The 16,186-nt window shown below is 41.4% G+C and overlaps 1 protein-coding gene across 1 annotated transcript in view; it reads left to right on the top strand.

Moving 5' to 3' along the window:
- Window positions 1-16,186, top strand: part of ADAMTSL3 (ADAMTS like 3) — an 810,189-nt gene that overhangs the window by 535,514 nt on the left and 258,489 nt on the right. Inside the window, exon 11 of the mRNA XM_069766101.1 lies at window positions 3,470-3,608. Within this exon, the coding sequence (XP_069622202.1) occupies window positions 3,470-3,608 (139 nt within the window). The remainder of the gene's footprint in view (window positions 1-3,469; window positions 3,609-16,186) is intronic.

Here is a 16,186-nt window from a genome sequence, read left to right on the forward strand (position 1 = left end):
CCATTAACTCCATGAGTCCACGCACTGCCCCCTCATACCTTGCACTGAGCATACATCCGTAGGGTTGATTTACTAAGCAAAATGTGTCAAATTATCAGAGCGTATTGCACCAAAAAACACTGATGCACAAGCCTTGCACAAGATTTGTCATGTGCTTTAGACATTTTTTACTCCTCGCTCGAGAGTTCTTCAAAGTTTCTAGAAATGTGAATGTGGCTAAATGAAGTCCTAAAATGCAGCAAAATTATAAATAATTTGTGCCAGAAAATGTGCCAAATTGTATTATAAATGATGCAATCATTAAATTCTTATTAACAATAAATATAAATAATATGTGCCAAATTGTCTAAAAAAAATTATGTGTCTCAAAATTCGGGTGTAAAGTGAGCCAGCCAAGTTGTTTCATTAGATGGAGAGTTGTCTAATAAGTCAAGTAAGTTGTGCCAGAATCACAAAATGTGCCATTATTGCTCCAGAATAATAGCACAAAATACTGGTCTAAAGTAGGGCTGGACAATTAATTTTCCCAAAGGTTCCTCATGAAATACTGTGACTGTTGTGTAGGGCTGAACCAACCGCCTGAACTTAATTCTGCTCCTAATTATTGTTTTATATTAGTTTTTATTAATTAATATTCAGCATAATTAAGATTCTTGACTAGTTATTACTGCTAATAGGTGTCACAATAGGGTTTATTATAACATGTACAGTATTTTTAACTGTAGATGTAAATCTAAACCATATAATTTCCTGCTTTTTATAAAGTTTATATATATATATATACAGATTTGCGCTGAAAATAGCCGGTAAAAATCCACCTGCTCTAGACTTTGATATAGAAGCAAATAGGCTTACAAAAAATTTTTGGGAAAAAGGATATAGTGAGGAAGGGTTGGAAATTTCAAAAGGTATTGCTTCGACAAAATCCCGACAGGAGCTCATTAATCCTATTTTTAAACCAAGGGATACAATGGAGTCTATCCCCATAATAACGCAGTATAATGCCAATTCAAACATTCTCTGCAAAATAGTAAAAAAACACTGGCATATACTTAAAGACGATAAAATCCTAGGGGATAAAATTACCATCCACCCCCGTTTTGTATACAAAAAAGCCTGTAATTTGGGTAATCTTATTGCCCCTACTGTCCAGAATAAGCCTCCTTCCACACAACCTACTTTTTTTCAGAATATACTAAAAGGCTTTTTTTCCATGCCACAAGTGTAGCATGTGCAAACAGACCACAATGCACAAACAAATAAATATTGAAAAAGGGGACAAAAAGTTTGCAGTCAAAGATTTTATTACGTGCTCTACACTAAGGGTGATATATACTATAAAATGCCCATGAAAAAAAACTTATGTGGAGAGGACAAAACGGCCCTTGAGAGTGAGAATTAACAAACACATCCATAACATTAAGAATAAATTTCTGGGCCACCCACTCTCTAAGCACTTTATAGAACACCACAGTGGACTAGTACAGCACATGGAAATAGCAGGTATTGCAATAGTATATCACCAACGGTGAGGAGGCAATTATATCAAAGCCATGGCTAGAGCAGAGACAAAATGGATCTTTATATTGGACACCGTTGCACCTGGAGGACTCAATAATGGAGTTGACCTTTTTGGCTTTCAATAATCAATCTAATTGTTGGAGGAGATATAAGGACTGTTAATTGGGGTAAGGACCATCCCTGAGGAAGGAGACAGACGTCTCCAACACGTGTTGGTTATTGGTCCTTACCACGACCTGTAGACATCTTCCAATCACAATAGCGGTCACATGACTCACTACGTCACACAGGTCCTAGAGACGAGACACGCTCACCGCTCGCACCACACGCGGCGTTTGTTCACCTGGATTCCGCTTTCTATCTCAAGTCTTGGAAGGAATGGCTGCCACTGGCCGGGGCAGCTATTCGCTGTAATCCTAAGGATCTTATTCACTCCTATTCATCCCGCCGTTGATCAGCAGGAACTTGGTACACTATCTGGCTTTTGCACCAGGGGTAAGAATTCACTTATTTATCCCAAACCAAATGCAACGTACTTTTATTGCTGGTGCAGTATATGTCAGTATATGAGAAATGTCTGTGGGCTTCTTTGTGTTCAAAGCATTAGCCAATCGTATCTTCTCTAAGACCCACTAAAAGCCATTGAGTGTGGCTCTCTCTGTGGATTTTTACCGGCTATTTTCAGCGCGAATCTGCATATATATATACGTTTTCATTTTATACAACTTGGTGTGGTAATTGTTTGATTGGCAGCAGAATATTTGGCTGTTTGACACTTTGCGCCACTTTTTTTTTTTTTACACATTTTCACTTTTTTATAAAGCTTATATACAGCAGTAAATCATACTGCTCCTGTTTTTCGATCCTTATATTTTGAACGGCATACGCACAGGCTCAATAACGGAAGAGGGAACTGATGGCTCTCTGTTCCATCATTGTCTTCACCAGTATCTTCATCCCGAGGATGCAGATATCACAGAAAGTGAGACGATGGAGAGAGGGTGGCCGCGTGGTGCGTGATGCCACTGCATAAAACAAACAGCATCACATGCGGCCAGTGGGCCACACTTTGCCCAGGTCTGGTCTAAAGTAGGTTAACTCAAAGGTGGTGTAAGAAAGAGAAGTGTCTAGGAAGAAACATCAAATCTAAAAAACAGCTGGAGCCACAACTTCTGCTCTCGTAGTCTCTTTTTAAGCAATCAGTAAAAACAAATCTCTACCAGTTTATTACTTTTGCCTAGAATATTCTTTTAACTGTGGTCAGCCCTGAAGTTAAAGAGTTTGGAGAAAGGTTAGCATTTAGCAGATGCAATAGAAAGGAAGCATGATAGGGTTAAATGCAGTGTTGCAATAAACAAAATCTGCAGGAATCCAGACTGCATTAGGCCTAAATATGATAAGTTACATTTTTTTCTTACATCATTTTAATAAAATATTACAAAAATGAAGGGGAACTGGGGACACATTTACATGAGTCTTCAAAGCAAAACCTCCATCAAACAGATTAAGCTGGAATCCTATTTAAGTCACAAAGAATAGCTGCACGTCAACAGTAAAATAAGTCTTACAACTAGTCAAACACTCCATTTATACAATACAGGCCTCTTTTCTCACTAGTCTGGAGTGGAATTCCACTGTAGAGAAATTCTGTCTGCTGAGTACAGGAAACACATGGTCATGTCATTATAACAGCTTGTGCATGACAGCCAGGCGGACTGCGCGGGCCTCGGCTGTGATCAGCTCTAGTCGCAGAGCACCATGGGATTTGTAGTTGTAGTTCTACTTCAGAAACTGGTGAATGAATATAAATTATAGTGTGAATTAGCAATGTGTGTACTTGTAAGAAATCTGTGGGGTAATCTGTGACCGCCCAAGGGACTACATCCGCCTAAGGCATCTAGTAAGTCATGATAAAAGCTTCACCTCTTCCTCTCTATTGTGCTTCCAGGATATCAGCTGAACTCTGCAGAATGTATTGACATCAGATTTAATCGGACAGTTCCCGATCATTATTGCCATTACTACCCAGAAAACAAGAAACCTAAACCTAAACTAAAGGAATGTAACATGGATCCGTGTCCATCCAGGTCGGTAAAACTATGTGTAGTGCGTAAAACTTTCCATAATGTGTGATGTGGTTGATTAGATGTCCTGTCCTATCAGGATGTATGCAGCCTGTCACTGTGCCGGAATTCTAGAACATGTGGAGGAAGTAGAGCCTGACATGAAAGCAGTGGAGGAAACACTCCAGAATATTGCCACCTCCTGCCCCATTTCTTTAATTCCATGCTACACGCACCTCGGCCTTTACTTCTGACACATATGTGGTTAGCCTGAGGAAGTGCAAGGCATAAATCGTTCTTACATGAAACTTCTGAAGTAAGACCACCCCTGTCTTAGCATTATTGTCTGTAGGGAAACATGCATGGCTGTGCTTAGTCAAACCAAATTATAATCCCATTCATTAGAATTTTTGCTGTATTTGGCTTTATTTGGGCAATCATCAGATGTCCAGACTGACTGCTGTTTCCTCTCAAGGAGGAGAACATCAAATCCCTTGTCAATGCAGCTCTTACAGAACAGAACTTCAAGCCCCATCAATCTTTTGCAGCCATGGCTCAGGGTTCTCCCTGTCGTGTGTCAGACCCTCCACCCATTTAGTGACTTTACTGAATCCATAACTTCCTGTCCGATCTCAGAAGAAGCGTGCATCAGATGGGAGAGGCCGCATAACAGAGAACTGTAGATGAAGAAAAATTATGATCAAAGACTCTTTGCTTATATTTTCAAGACTTTTAATTATGTTTTAATCTTCCATCCAATTTGAAAATCTTTAGACATCATATCAGCTCTGAACTTCATGATAAATTACGTAGTTCAGGAACAGAATGTGTTATTTTTTCTAAAAATGCTCAGATTTACTAGCCATTGACTGAGGAAAATGTCACAAGAGATATAATTCAGTGCTGTTCAATGGTCATCTGAGGCAGATGCTACGGAAAAGAGGGATCATTTGTGTTGAAATTCTTTCTTGATGCTGGGAGTAATGCCATTGCCAGAGCATTTAGTTGACAGCTCAAGTATATGGTTGGCAGATTTTCTCAGATCATTCACATTGTCATTGATGGTGTCTGTTACTTGCTCACATCTATAATTCCTATACAGGTGAAGTCCCCCTACATGCTCATAGAAAGATTAAGGCTGTTAAAGAGCGTTAAACATTTATGATATATCCACAGAATCTACCACAAATGTTTGATACTTCTTGTACAGACGTCCACCGACTCCATCCCTCCTGTTCAGGAAGCATGTACAAAATCAGCCGAGCAAGCATGCAACTCATATAGAAGTGAATGCAGCGAGGCTGGAGTGAGTCAGGCCAACTCTATTCTGGAGATTGGTGCAGGCCCTGTGGATATGCCATAAAGGACTACTGTATCATTTTAAAAGTGCAAAGAAACACTCCATGAAAATGTTTAATTTTGATCCCATTTAAGTGCATGTGACGCACACAGTGCAGGTGTCAATATACTTACTGATTGGCTTTGCTTTTTAATATATACTTTATATATATATATATATATATATATATATATATCTATATATATAATTGTCTAAGGGTTTTTCTGTCTGTCTGTCCTGGAAATCCCACGTCTCTGATTGGTCGAGGCCGCCAGGCCTCGACCAATCAGCAACGGGCACAGCGACGATGATGTCATAAAGGACGTAGAAATCCCACGTTTCTGATTCAGTGACTGGCACAGTATCGACGTAGATGTCATAATGGTTGCCATGGCGACGATGATGTCATAAAGGTTGCCTCGACCAATCAGCGACGGGCACAGTCTGCCGCGAATTCTGGAATCATCATTGTCCATATACTACAGGGACATGCATATTCTAGAATACCCGATTCTAGGCCTCGACCAATCAGCGACGGGCACAGCGATGATGATGTCATAAAGGACGTAGACATCCCGCGTCTCTGATTGGTCGAGGCCGCCAGGCCTCGACCAATCAGCAACGGGCACAGCGACGATGATGTCATAAAGGACGTAGAAATCCCACATTTCTGATTCAGCGACGGGCACAGTATCGATGTAGATGTCATAATGGTTGCCATGGCGACGATGATGTCATAAAGGTTGCCTCGACCAATCAGCGACGCGCACAGTCTGCCGCAAATTCTGGAATCATCATTGTCCATATACTACGGGGACATGCATATTCTAGAATACCCGATGCGTTAGAATCGGGCCACAATCTAGTATATATATAATTGTCTAAGGGTTTTTTCCGTCTGTCTGTCTGTCTGTCTATCTGTCCTGGAAATCCCGCGTCTCTGATTGGTCGAGGCCGCCAGGCCTCGACCAATCAGCGACGGGCACAGTATCGACGTAGATGTCATAATGGTTGCCATGGCGACGATGATGTCATAAAGGTTGCCTCGACCAATCAGCGACGGCACAGTCTGCCGCGAATTCTGGAATCATCATTGTCCATATACTACGGGGACATGCATATTCTAGAATACCCAATGCGTTAGAATCGGGCCACAATCTAGTCTATATATATAATTGTCTAAGGGTTTTTCCGTCTGTCTGTCTGTCTGTCTGTCTGTCCTGGAAATCCCGGCTCTCTGATTGGTCGAGGCCGCCAGGCCTCGACAAATCAGAGACCGGCACAGCATCGACATAGAAATCCCGCGTCTCTGATTGGTCGAGGCCGCCAGGCCTCGACCAATCAGCAACGGGCACAGCGACGATGATGTCATAAAGGACGTATACATCCCGTGTCTCTGATTGACACTTCTATATTGATCAGTCCTCCTGACACTTCTATATTGATCAGTCCTCCTGACACTTCTATATTGATCAGTCCTCCTGATACCTCTATATTGATCAGTCCTCCTGACACTTCTATATTGATCAGTCCTCCTGATACCTCTATATTGATCAGTCCTCCTGACACTTCTATATTGATCAGTCCTCCTGATACGTCTATATCGATCAGTCCTCCTGACACTTCTATATTGATCAGTCCTCCTGATACCTCTATATTGATCAGTCCTCCTGACACTTCTATATTGATCAGTCCTCCTGATACCTCTATATTGATCAGTCCTCCTGACACTTCTATATTGATCAGTCCTCCTGACACTTCTATATTGAACAGTCCTCCTGACACTTCTGTATTGATCAGTCCTCCTGACACTTCTATATTGATCAGTCCTCCTGACACTTCTGTATTGATCAGTCCTCCTGACACTTCTGTATTGATCAGTCCTCCTGACTCTTCTATATTGATCAGTCCTCCTGACACTTCTATATTGATCAGTCCTCCTGATACCTCTATATTGATCAGTCCTCCTGACACTTCTATATTGATCAGTCCTCCTGACACTTCTATATTGATCAGTCCTCCTGACACTTCTATATTGATCAGTCCTCCTGATACTTCTATATTGATCAGTCCTCCTGACACCTCTATATTGATCAGTCCTCCTGACACTTCTATATTGATCAGTCCTCCTGACACTTCTGTATTGATCAGTCCTCCTGACACTTCTATATTGTTCAGTCCTCCTGATACCTCTATATTGATCAGTCCTCCTGACACTTCTATATTGATCAGTCCTCCTGACACTTCTATATTGATCAGTCCTCCTGACACCTCTATATTGATCAGTCCTCCTGACACTTCTATATTGATCAGTCCTCCTGATACCTCTATATTGATCAGTCCTCCTGACACTTCTATATTGATCAGTCCTCCTGACACTTCTATATTGTTCAGTCCTCCTGATACCTCTATATTGATCAGTCCTCCTGACACTTCTATATTGATCAGTCCTCCTGACACTTCTATATTGATCAGTCCTCCTGACACTTCTATATTGATCAGTCCTCCTGACACTTCTATATTGATCAGTCCTCCTGACACCTCTATATTGATCAGTCCTCCTGACACTTCTGTATTGATCAGTCCTCCTGACTCTTCTATATTGATCAGTCCTCCTGATACCTCTATATTGATCAGTCCTCCTGACACTTCTATATTGATCAGTCCTCCTGATACCTCTATATTGATCAGTCCTCCTGACACTTCTATGTTGATCAGTCCTCCTGACACCTCTATATTGATCAGTCCTCCTGACACTTCTATATTGATCAGTCCTCCTGACACTTCTATGTTGATCAGTCCTCCTGATATCTCTATATTGATCAGTCCTCCTGACACTTCTATATTGATCAGTCCTCCTGACACTTCTATATTGATCAGTCCTCCTGATACCTCTATATTGATCAGTCCTCCTGACACTTCTATATTGATCAGTCCTCCACTTCTATATTGATCAGTCCTCCTGACACTTCTGTATTGATCATTCCTCCTGACACTTCTATATTGATCAGTCCTCCTGATACCTCTATATTGATCAGTCCTCCTGATACCTCTATATTGATCAGTCCTCCTGACACCTCTATATTGATCAGTCCTTCTGACACTTCTATATTGATCAGTCCTCCTGACACTTCTATATTGATCAGTCCTCCTGACACTTCTATATTGATCAGTCCTCCTGACACTTCTATATTGATCAGTCCTCCTGACACTTCTATATTGATCAGTCCTCCTGACACTTCTGTATTGATCAGTCCTCCTGACACTTCTGTATTGATCAGTCCTCCTGACACCTCTATATTGATCAGTCCTCCTGACACTTCTATATTGATCAGTCCTCCTGATACCTCTATATTGATCAGTCCTCCTGACACTTCTATATTGATCAGTCCTCCTGACACTTCTGTATTGATCAGTCCTCCTGACACTTCTATATTGATCAGTCCTCCTGACACTTCTGTATTGATCAGTCCTCCTGACATTCTATATTGATCAGTCCTCCTGACACTTCTATATTGATCAGTCCTCCTGATACCTCTATATTGATCAGTCCTCCTGACACTTCTATATTGATCAGTCCTCCTGACACTTCTATATTGATCAGTCCTCCTGATACCTCTATATTGATCAGTCCTCCTGACACTTCTGCATTGATCAGTCCTTCTGACACTTCTATATTGATCAGTCCTCCTGACACTTCTATATTGATCAGTCCTCCTGACACTTCTATATTGATCAGTCCTCCTGATACCTCTATATTGATCAGTCCTCCTGATACCTCTATATTGATCAGTCCTCCTGATACCTCTATATTGATCAGTCCTCCTGATACCTCTACATTGATCAGTCCTCCTGACACTTCTATATTGATCAGTCCTCCTGACACTTCTATATTGATCAGTCCTCCTGATACCTCTATATTGATCAGTCCTCCTGACACTTCTATATTGATCAGTCCTCCTGACACTTCTGCATTGATCAGTCCTCCTGACACTTCTATATTGATCAGTCCTCCTGACACTTCTATATTGATCAGTCCTCCTGATACCTCTATATTGATCAGTCCTCCTGACTCTTCTATATTGATCAGTCCTCCTGATACCTCTATATTGATCAGTCCTCCTGATACCTCTATATTGATCAGTCCTCCTGATACCTCTATATTGATCAGTCCTCCTGACTCTTTTATATTGATCAGTCCTCCTGACACTTCTGTATTGATCAGTCCTCCTGATACCTCTATATTGATCAGTCCTCCTGACACTTCTGTATTGCTCAGTCCTCCTGACACTTCTATATTGATCAGTCCTCCTGATCTATATATATAATTGTCTAAGGGTTTTTCCGTATGTCTGTCTATCCGTCTGTCCAGGAAATCCCGCGTCTCTGATTGGCGGCCTCGACCAATCAGACGCGCACAACGACGATGATGTCATAATGGTTGCCATGGCGACGATGATGTCATAAAGGTCGCACAACAGACAACCATACACAAATATGCACAAATCATCATTGGCCATATACTACGGGGACATGTATATTCTAGAATACCCGATGCGTTAGAATCGGGCCACGACCAATCAGCAACGGGCACAGCGACGATGATGTCATAAAGGACGTAGACATCCCGCGTCTCTGATTGGTCGAGACCGCCAGGCCTCGACCAATCAGCAACGGGCACAGCGACGATGATGTCACAATGGTTGCCATGGCGACGATGATGTCATAAAGGTTGCCTCGACCAATCAGCGACGGGCACAGTCTGCCGCGAATTCTGGAATCATCATTGTCCATATATTACAGGGACATGCATATTCTAGAATACCCGATGCGTTAGAATCGGGCCACGACCAATCAGCAACGGGCACAGCGACGATGATGTCATAATGGTTGCCATGGCGACGATGATGTCAAAGGCATAGTCTGCCGCGGATTCTGGAATCATCATTGTCCATATACTACGGCAGTGTTCCCCAACTCTGGTCCTCAAGAGCCACCAACAGGTCGTGTTTTCAAGATTTCCTTAGTATTGCACAGGTGATGGAATTATTGCCTGTGCAGGTGATGCAATTATCACCTGTGCAATACTAAGGAAATCCTGAAAACATGACCTGTTGGTGGCTCTTGAGGACCGGAGTTGGGGAACACTGTACTACGGGGACATGCATATTCTAGGATACCCGATGCGTTAGAGTCGGGCCACAATCTAGTATCTATATATATAATTGTCTAAGGGTTTTTCCATCTGTCTGTCTGTCTGTCTGTCTGTCTGTCCTGGAAATCCCTGCTCTCTGATTGGTCGAGGCCACCAGGCCTCGACCAATCAGAGACCGGCACAGCATCGACGTAGAAATCCCGCGTCTCTGATTGGTCGAGGCCGCCAGGCCTCGACCAATCAGCAACAGGCACAGCGACGATGATGTCATAATGGTTGCCATGGCGACGATGATCTCATAAAGGTTGCCTCGACCAATCAGCGACGGGCACAGTCTGCCGCAAATTCTGGAATCATCATTGTCCATATATTACAGGGACATGCATATTCTAGAATACCCGATGCGTTAGAATCGGGCCACAATCTAGTATATATATATATATATATATGCAAAAATGGAAGCATCACATCCAAAATAGTGAAAAAATAATTATCCTTTATTCACAAACATCAGCTTTGTTTCATCTCTCTCTATGGAGTCTTTCTCAAACTTGGCTCCATAGATGGAGCTGAAACATAGCTGGTGTTTGCGAATAAAGAATCCTCTACGTGTTCACTATTTTGGATGTGCTGACTCTTTTTTTTAGTTTCTATACTTTGACAGGAAATTTTGCCATTTTCCTTGGGGGAGTCTTGCACCCATTTAGGCAGTGCTGCTATCTGAATATACTGTATATATTGCAATATGCCCTTTGGTTCCACCTCTATAACTAAATAATAATAAAAGCTGAGTATACTGGTTATTAAATGTTCCACTTATTAGCTTGGTAGTCTGGAGTTCCAAATCTTTTACAGCAGTCGAAACCTTCTGCAAAAGAAAAAGCCCCTGAGATACTACATCTCTTTGAGCTCCAGTGAGATGATAATGGGATGAGTTGATTACCTTTAGCGTTTTCCTGTTTCTCTTGTCTCTACCTTTTCAGAACATGTTTTTTTTCTTTTGTTGGATGGAGTTCTGGTATGTTATGTTACTTTTCCAGTTCTGTCCTCTCTCCAGGTACTCAATACTTGTTTAAAAAATGTCCTCCACATCCTTTTTCAGATATTGTAGAAACACAAGACAGAGATTGGGAACTGGATCTCATTTTCTTAGTCATATAATGCCAATGAGATACATTGTTTGATTGATAAGGCACCAAAGTCTGTGGACATGATATAAATGTCTACAGTAGGAATATTTCTTTAATTAATTTACAGAAGCACACCATCAAAAACATTTAACTTTCGGTCCTGTGTTAGTTTATGTGGTGCATTAAGCGTATCTGGTATATTAATATACTTACTGATCGTCTCCGTCTCTAAGAGGTTGTTTTTGAATATAAAGCCTGTGAAACTCACATTGAGAATGTATATAACTTGAAATTGAGAAAGTGACTCTGGTCCACACAGAAAATGTTGTGTTATCTTGCTAGTCTTTTTGGCAGTCATGTGCTTCAGAAGAATACCAGAATAGTGTTTATAAAGAGACAAAGAGGTGAACAGTAGGTATATTAAGACATGCACTGTTTACTGCACAACACATACACCTAAATGGATTTCTCCTAGTATGTAATAAAATGGGCACCATCACATAATTAAAACAGCAACCCAAGTCACATGTCAGGACTGTCGAGCTACAGTCTAAAGAAACACAGTTCCTGAGATCTGAGTCTCAATGACAGGCAGCTGTATTGTAAGCACACATACTGGTGAGCTGCACAGAGAAGGGCTGTGATATGAGAAAGCATAAATCTTTTCTTTGGCTGACTGAGCAAATAGGATTTTTTTTCTCCAGCCTCAATTCTTCTATCACAGGTCCCCGAGGAGACGTTTATTTTCTTCTCCTGTCCTAGCCCTTCTCTACTTAGCTCACTGCTGTTTTTTTACAATACAGCTTCACTGTCAGTTGATACAAAGATCTTTGGAGTAACCTAGTCTAAATGGCTTGGTTCTTTTGCATCTGGCATTGTTTTTCTTTTGTTCCTGTGACTCTCTCTTCATAAACTTTGGCCCTCTATTCACTGTATGTCAATCTTGTCTTGCTAGCCATGGAGTCATGATCCTCAAGAAGGTTCCCACATAAAACAGTTATGGATAGCGCTAAGTTGGCTAAGAAAACTAGATTTACACACGGGAAAAAGAAGGCCATATCTCGGCAATTGAGAAGAGCACGAACGAAATAAAAACGTCATATTTAAGAGAACATCGGCATTTTCAGTAGGCTAAAAAGATACTTATTTACGGCAAATCACATGTCCTCCTTAAATTGGCGTAAAAAATACAAATATTCATTATATATTCAAATACAAATATTCATTCATATACATTACAATAAAAAACAAACAAGAAAAATAGTAATATCACAAGTATTTGTGCATATGTAAACAATGACAGTGACATAATGTTTGCAACCCCTTTACTATGTGAATTTGCAATCGTCCCAAAACTAATCATATATTCTTATATGTTGTTCTGCTTTCTAATTGACTATAAGAAAAGTGTGCATATCTGAGAAATGTAATTATGAGCCTTTCTGGAAGGACTGGAGTAAGTGAATATTGAGTGTAGCACTGGGAAAAATGTATTGGCACAGATAAATCATACATGATAAATAACCCAGTCAAACAGCCACGCCACTATCACATCCATCGTGCTCCAGATCATTTCCTGTTTCTTCCTATTTCTGGCTGTGCTGAAATATTGTATATTCTCCTGAATTAGAAATATATCTTTAAACTATTCAAAACGGACCTATTATGTGAAAAGTTAAAGTTGTTATATCCATAAAATAATATAACTCTGCCAACAGCAAGTCAAAAAATGTAGTGATCGCACTGGCAGCAAGTTAATTTTGTGGCGCCAGCTCTGAATCCATAAGGGACATAAAAAGGCTGACGGCTCCAAAAGTTTGACTCAGTGTTAAATCGTGGGTAAGAATCTTGTAGGAACAAAAACACAGTATCACTTTGTAGACATCAAAAGCAACATTGTCATAGGATGTGATAAGATCAAAGCAGAATGCCTCCCACACATGGCCCATAGGAAAACATGATGTGGGTAATATTGTGGCTTGAGTTGTAAGCATACTTGGTCATGGCTCTCTTCTCCTTATAGATTGTGTTTTCTGAATGAATATAGTTGAGACCTGTATTAAAGTTAGAGTAGTTAATGGAATACCCTACCGCAAGAGGTGAATGTGAAAAAGTGCTAGATTATGGCAGTTGCCACAAAGGATTATTATTTGTCTGTGAATAATAAATATATAATTGATTCAAGGATATCAATAAAATACTGATTTCTTGAGAAACTAAGTGCATCATCTTTCAATTCCATGGCTTTATGTATCAGGACATCTATATATATAATTGTCTAATGTCCACTTCCATCTGCAACGGAAATCCCGCGTCGCTGATTGGTCGCGCCCGGCCGGCCGCTACTAATCAGCAATGTTGGGGTGGGATTTAAACACTGTTTCACTTTTTACTGAATAGGCAGCATCAATATTAAAAAGATAGAATATTAAAAAATCGTCATATTCTCACCTTCCGGCATCCCGGCAGCTTTTCCTGCTCCTTGCGATGCTCCGGTCCCAGTAATGCTTGGCGGTAATGACCCCAGATGACATAGCGGTCTCGCGAGACCGCTACATCATCATCATGGGTTATTGTCGCAAAGCAACACTGGGAACGGACCTGGCAGGAGCATCGCTAAAGGCCTGGGCTGGATCCAGGGGCCGCCGGATGGTGAGTATATAACTATTTTTTATTTTAATTATTTTTTTAACAGAGATATGGTGCCCACACTGCTATATACTATGTGGCTGTGTTATATACTATGTGGGCTGTGTTATATACTACGTGGGATGTGCTATATACTATGTGGGCTGTGCTATATACTGCGTAGGCTGTGCTATATACTATGTGGGATGTTATATACTACGTGGGCTGTGTTATATACTATGTGGGCTGTGCTATATACAACATGGCTGTGAAATATACTACATGGCTGTGCAATATACTACGTGGCTGTGCTATATACTACGTGGCTGTGTTATATACTATGTGGCTGTGCTATATACTATGTAGCTGTGCTTTTCACTATGTGGGCTGTGTTATATTCTACTTGGGCTATTATATACTATGTGCCTGTGCTATATACTACGTGGCTGTTATATACTACATGGCTGTGCTATATACTTCATGGCTGTTCTATATACTACGTGGACTGTGTTATATGCTATGTGGGCTGTGCAATATACTACGTGGCTGTATTATATACTATGTGGCTGTGTTATATGCTATGTGGCTGTGCTATATACTACGTGGCTGTGTTACATACTATGTGGCTGTGCTATCTACTACATGGGCTGTGTTATATGCTACTTGGGCTGTTGTATACTACGTGGCTGTGCTATATACTACATGGCTGTGCTATGTACTACATGGCTGTGCTATATACTACGTGGGCTGTGTTATATGCTATGTGGGCTGTGCAATATACTACGTGGCTGTGTTATATACTATGTGGCTGTGTTACATGTTACGTGGCTGTGCTATATGCTATGTGGGCTGTGTAATATATTATGTGGGCTGTGTTATATGCTACGTGGCTGTTGTTGTGAATTCTGTTGTTGAACTCCCTCCTGTGGTTGTGAATGGTACTTCGGTGAGTTCTGTCCATGGACTCCCTCTGGTGGCTGTGAGTGAAGCTGCTGCTTCTGAGGTTCCTTACACAGGTGACGTGGTTTATCCTTTGGTTTGCTGCTCTATTTAACTCCACTCAGATCGTTACTCCAAGCCAGCTGTCAATGTTCCTGCATTGGTTCAGTTCGCTCTTGGATCTTTCTGGTGACCTGTCTTCTCCAGCAGAAGCTAAGTTCCTGATAGTTATTATTTGTTCATTGTTTCCTTGTCCAGCTGGTTATCATGATTTTGTCTTGCTAGCTGGAAGCTCTGGGATGCAGAGTGGCACCTCCGCACCGTGAGTCGGTGCGGAGGTCTTTTTGCACACTCTGCGTGGTCTTTTGTAGTTTTTGTGCTGACCGCAAAGATACCTTTCCTATCCTCTGTCTGTTTAGTAAGTCTGGCCTCCCTTTGCTGAAACCTGTTTCATTTCTGCGTTTGTGACTTTCATCTTTACTCACAGTCAATATATGTGGGGGGCTGCCTTTTCCTTTGGGGAATTTCTCTGAGGCAAGGTAGGCTATATTTTCTATCTCTAGGGCTAGCTAGCTCTTAGGCTGTGAAGAGGCGTCTAGGGAGTGTCATGAACGCTTCACGGCTATTTCTAGTTGTTGTGATAGGATTAGGGCTTGCGGTCAGCAGAGCTCCCACATCCCAGAGCTTGTCCTGTGTGAGTTTAACTATCAGGTCGTGCCGGGTGCTCCTAACCACCAGGTCCATAACAGTACAGCTGGCCCAAAGTATTAATGCATCTCAATAGAGGGATAAGAGAAGTTCTGAGACCATTTTTTTTTCATTGCACTGTGTTTTGTCTTTCTTTTCCCCTAAACCTTTGGGTGGTTCAGGACACAGGTGTAGATATGGACATTCAAGGTCTGTCCTCTTGTGTGGATCATCTCACTGCAAGGGTACAAAACATTCAAGATTTTGTGGTTCAGAATCCTATGTTAGAGCCTAGAATTCCTATTCCTGATTTATTTTCTGGGGATAGATCTAAGTTCTTGAATTTCAAAAATAATTGTAAACTGTTTCTAGCTTTGAAACCCCGCTCCTCTGGTGACCCCGTTCAACAAGTAAAAATCATTATTTCTTTGTTGCGTGGTGACCCTCAAGAATGGGCATTTTCCCTTGCGCCAGGAGATCCTGCATTGCGTGATGTTGATGCGTTTTTTCTGGCGCTTGGATTGCTTTATGATGAAACAAATTCAGTGGATCAGGCAGAGAAAATCTTGCTGGCTTTGTGTCAGGGTCAGGATGAAGCGGATGTGTACTGTCAGAAGTTTAGAAAGTGGTCTGTGCTTACTCAGTGGAATGAGTGTGCCCTGGCAGCAATTTTCAGAAAGGGTCTTTCTGAAGCCCTTAAGGATGTCATGGTGGGATTTCCCAC

The sequence above is a fragment of the Ranitomeya imitator genome, chromosome 4 (genome assembly GCF_032444005.1).
Source record: "Ranitomeya imitator isolate aRanImi1 chromosome 4, aRanImi1.pri, whole genome shotgun sequence".
Classification (NCBI taxonomy): domain Eukaryota; kingdom Metazoa; phylum Chordata; class Amphibia; order Anura; family Dendrobatidae; genus Ranitomeya; species Ranitomeya imitator.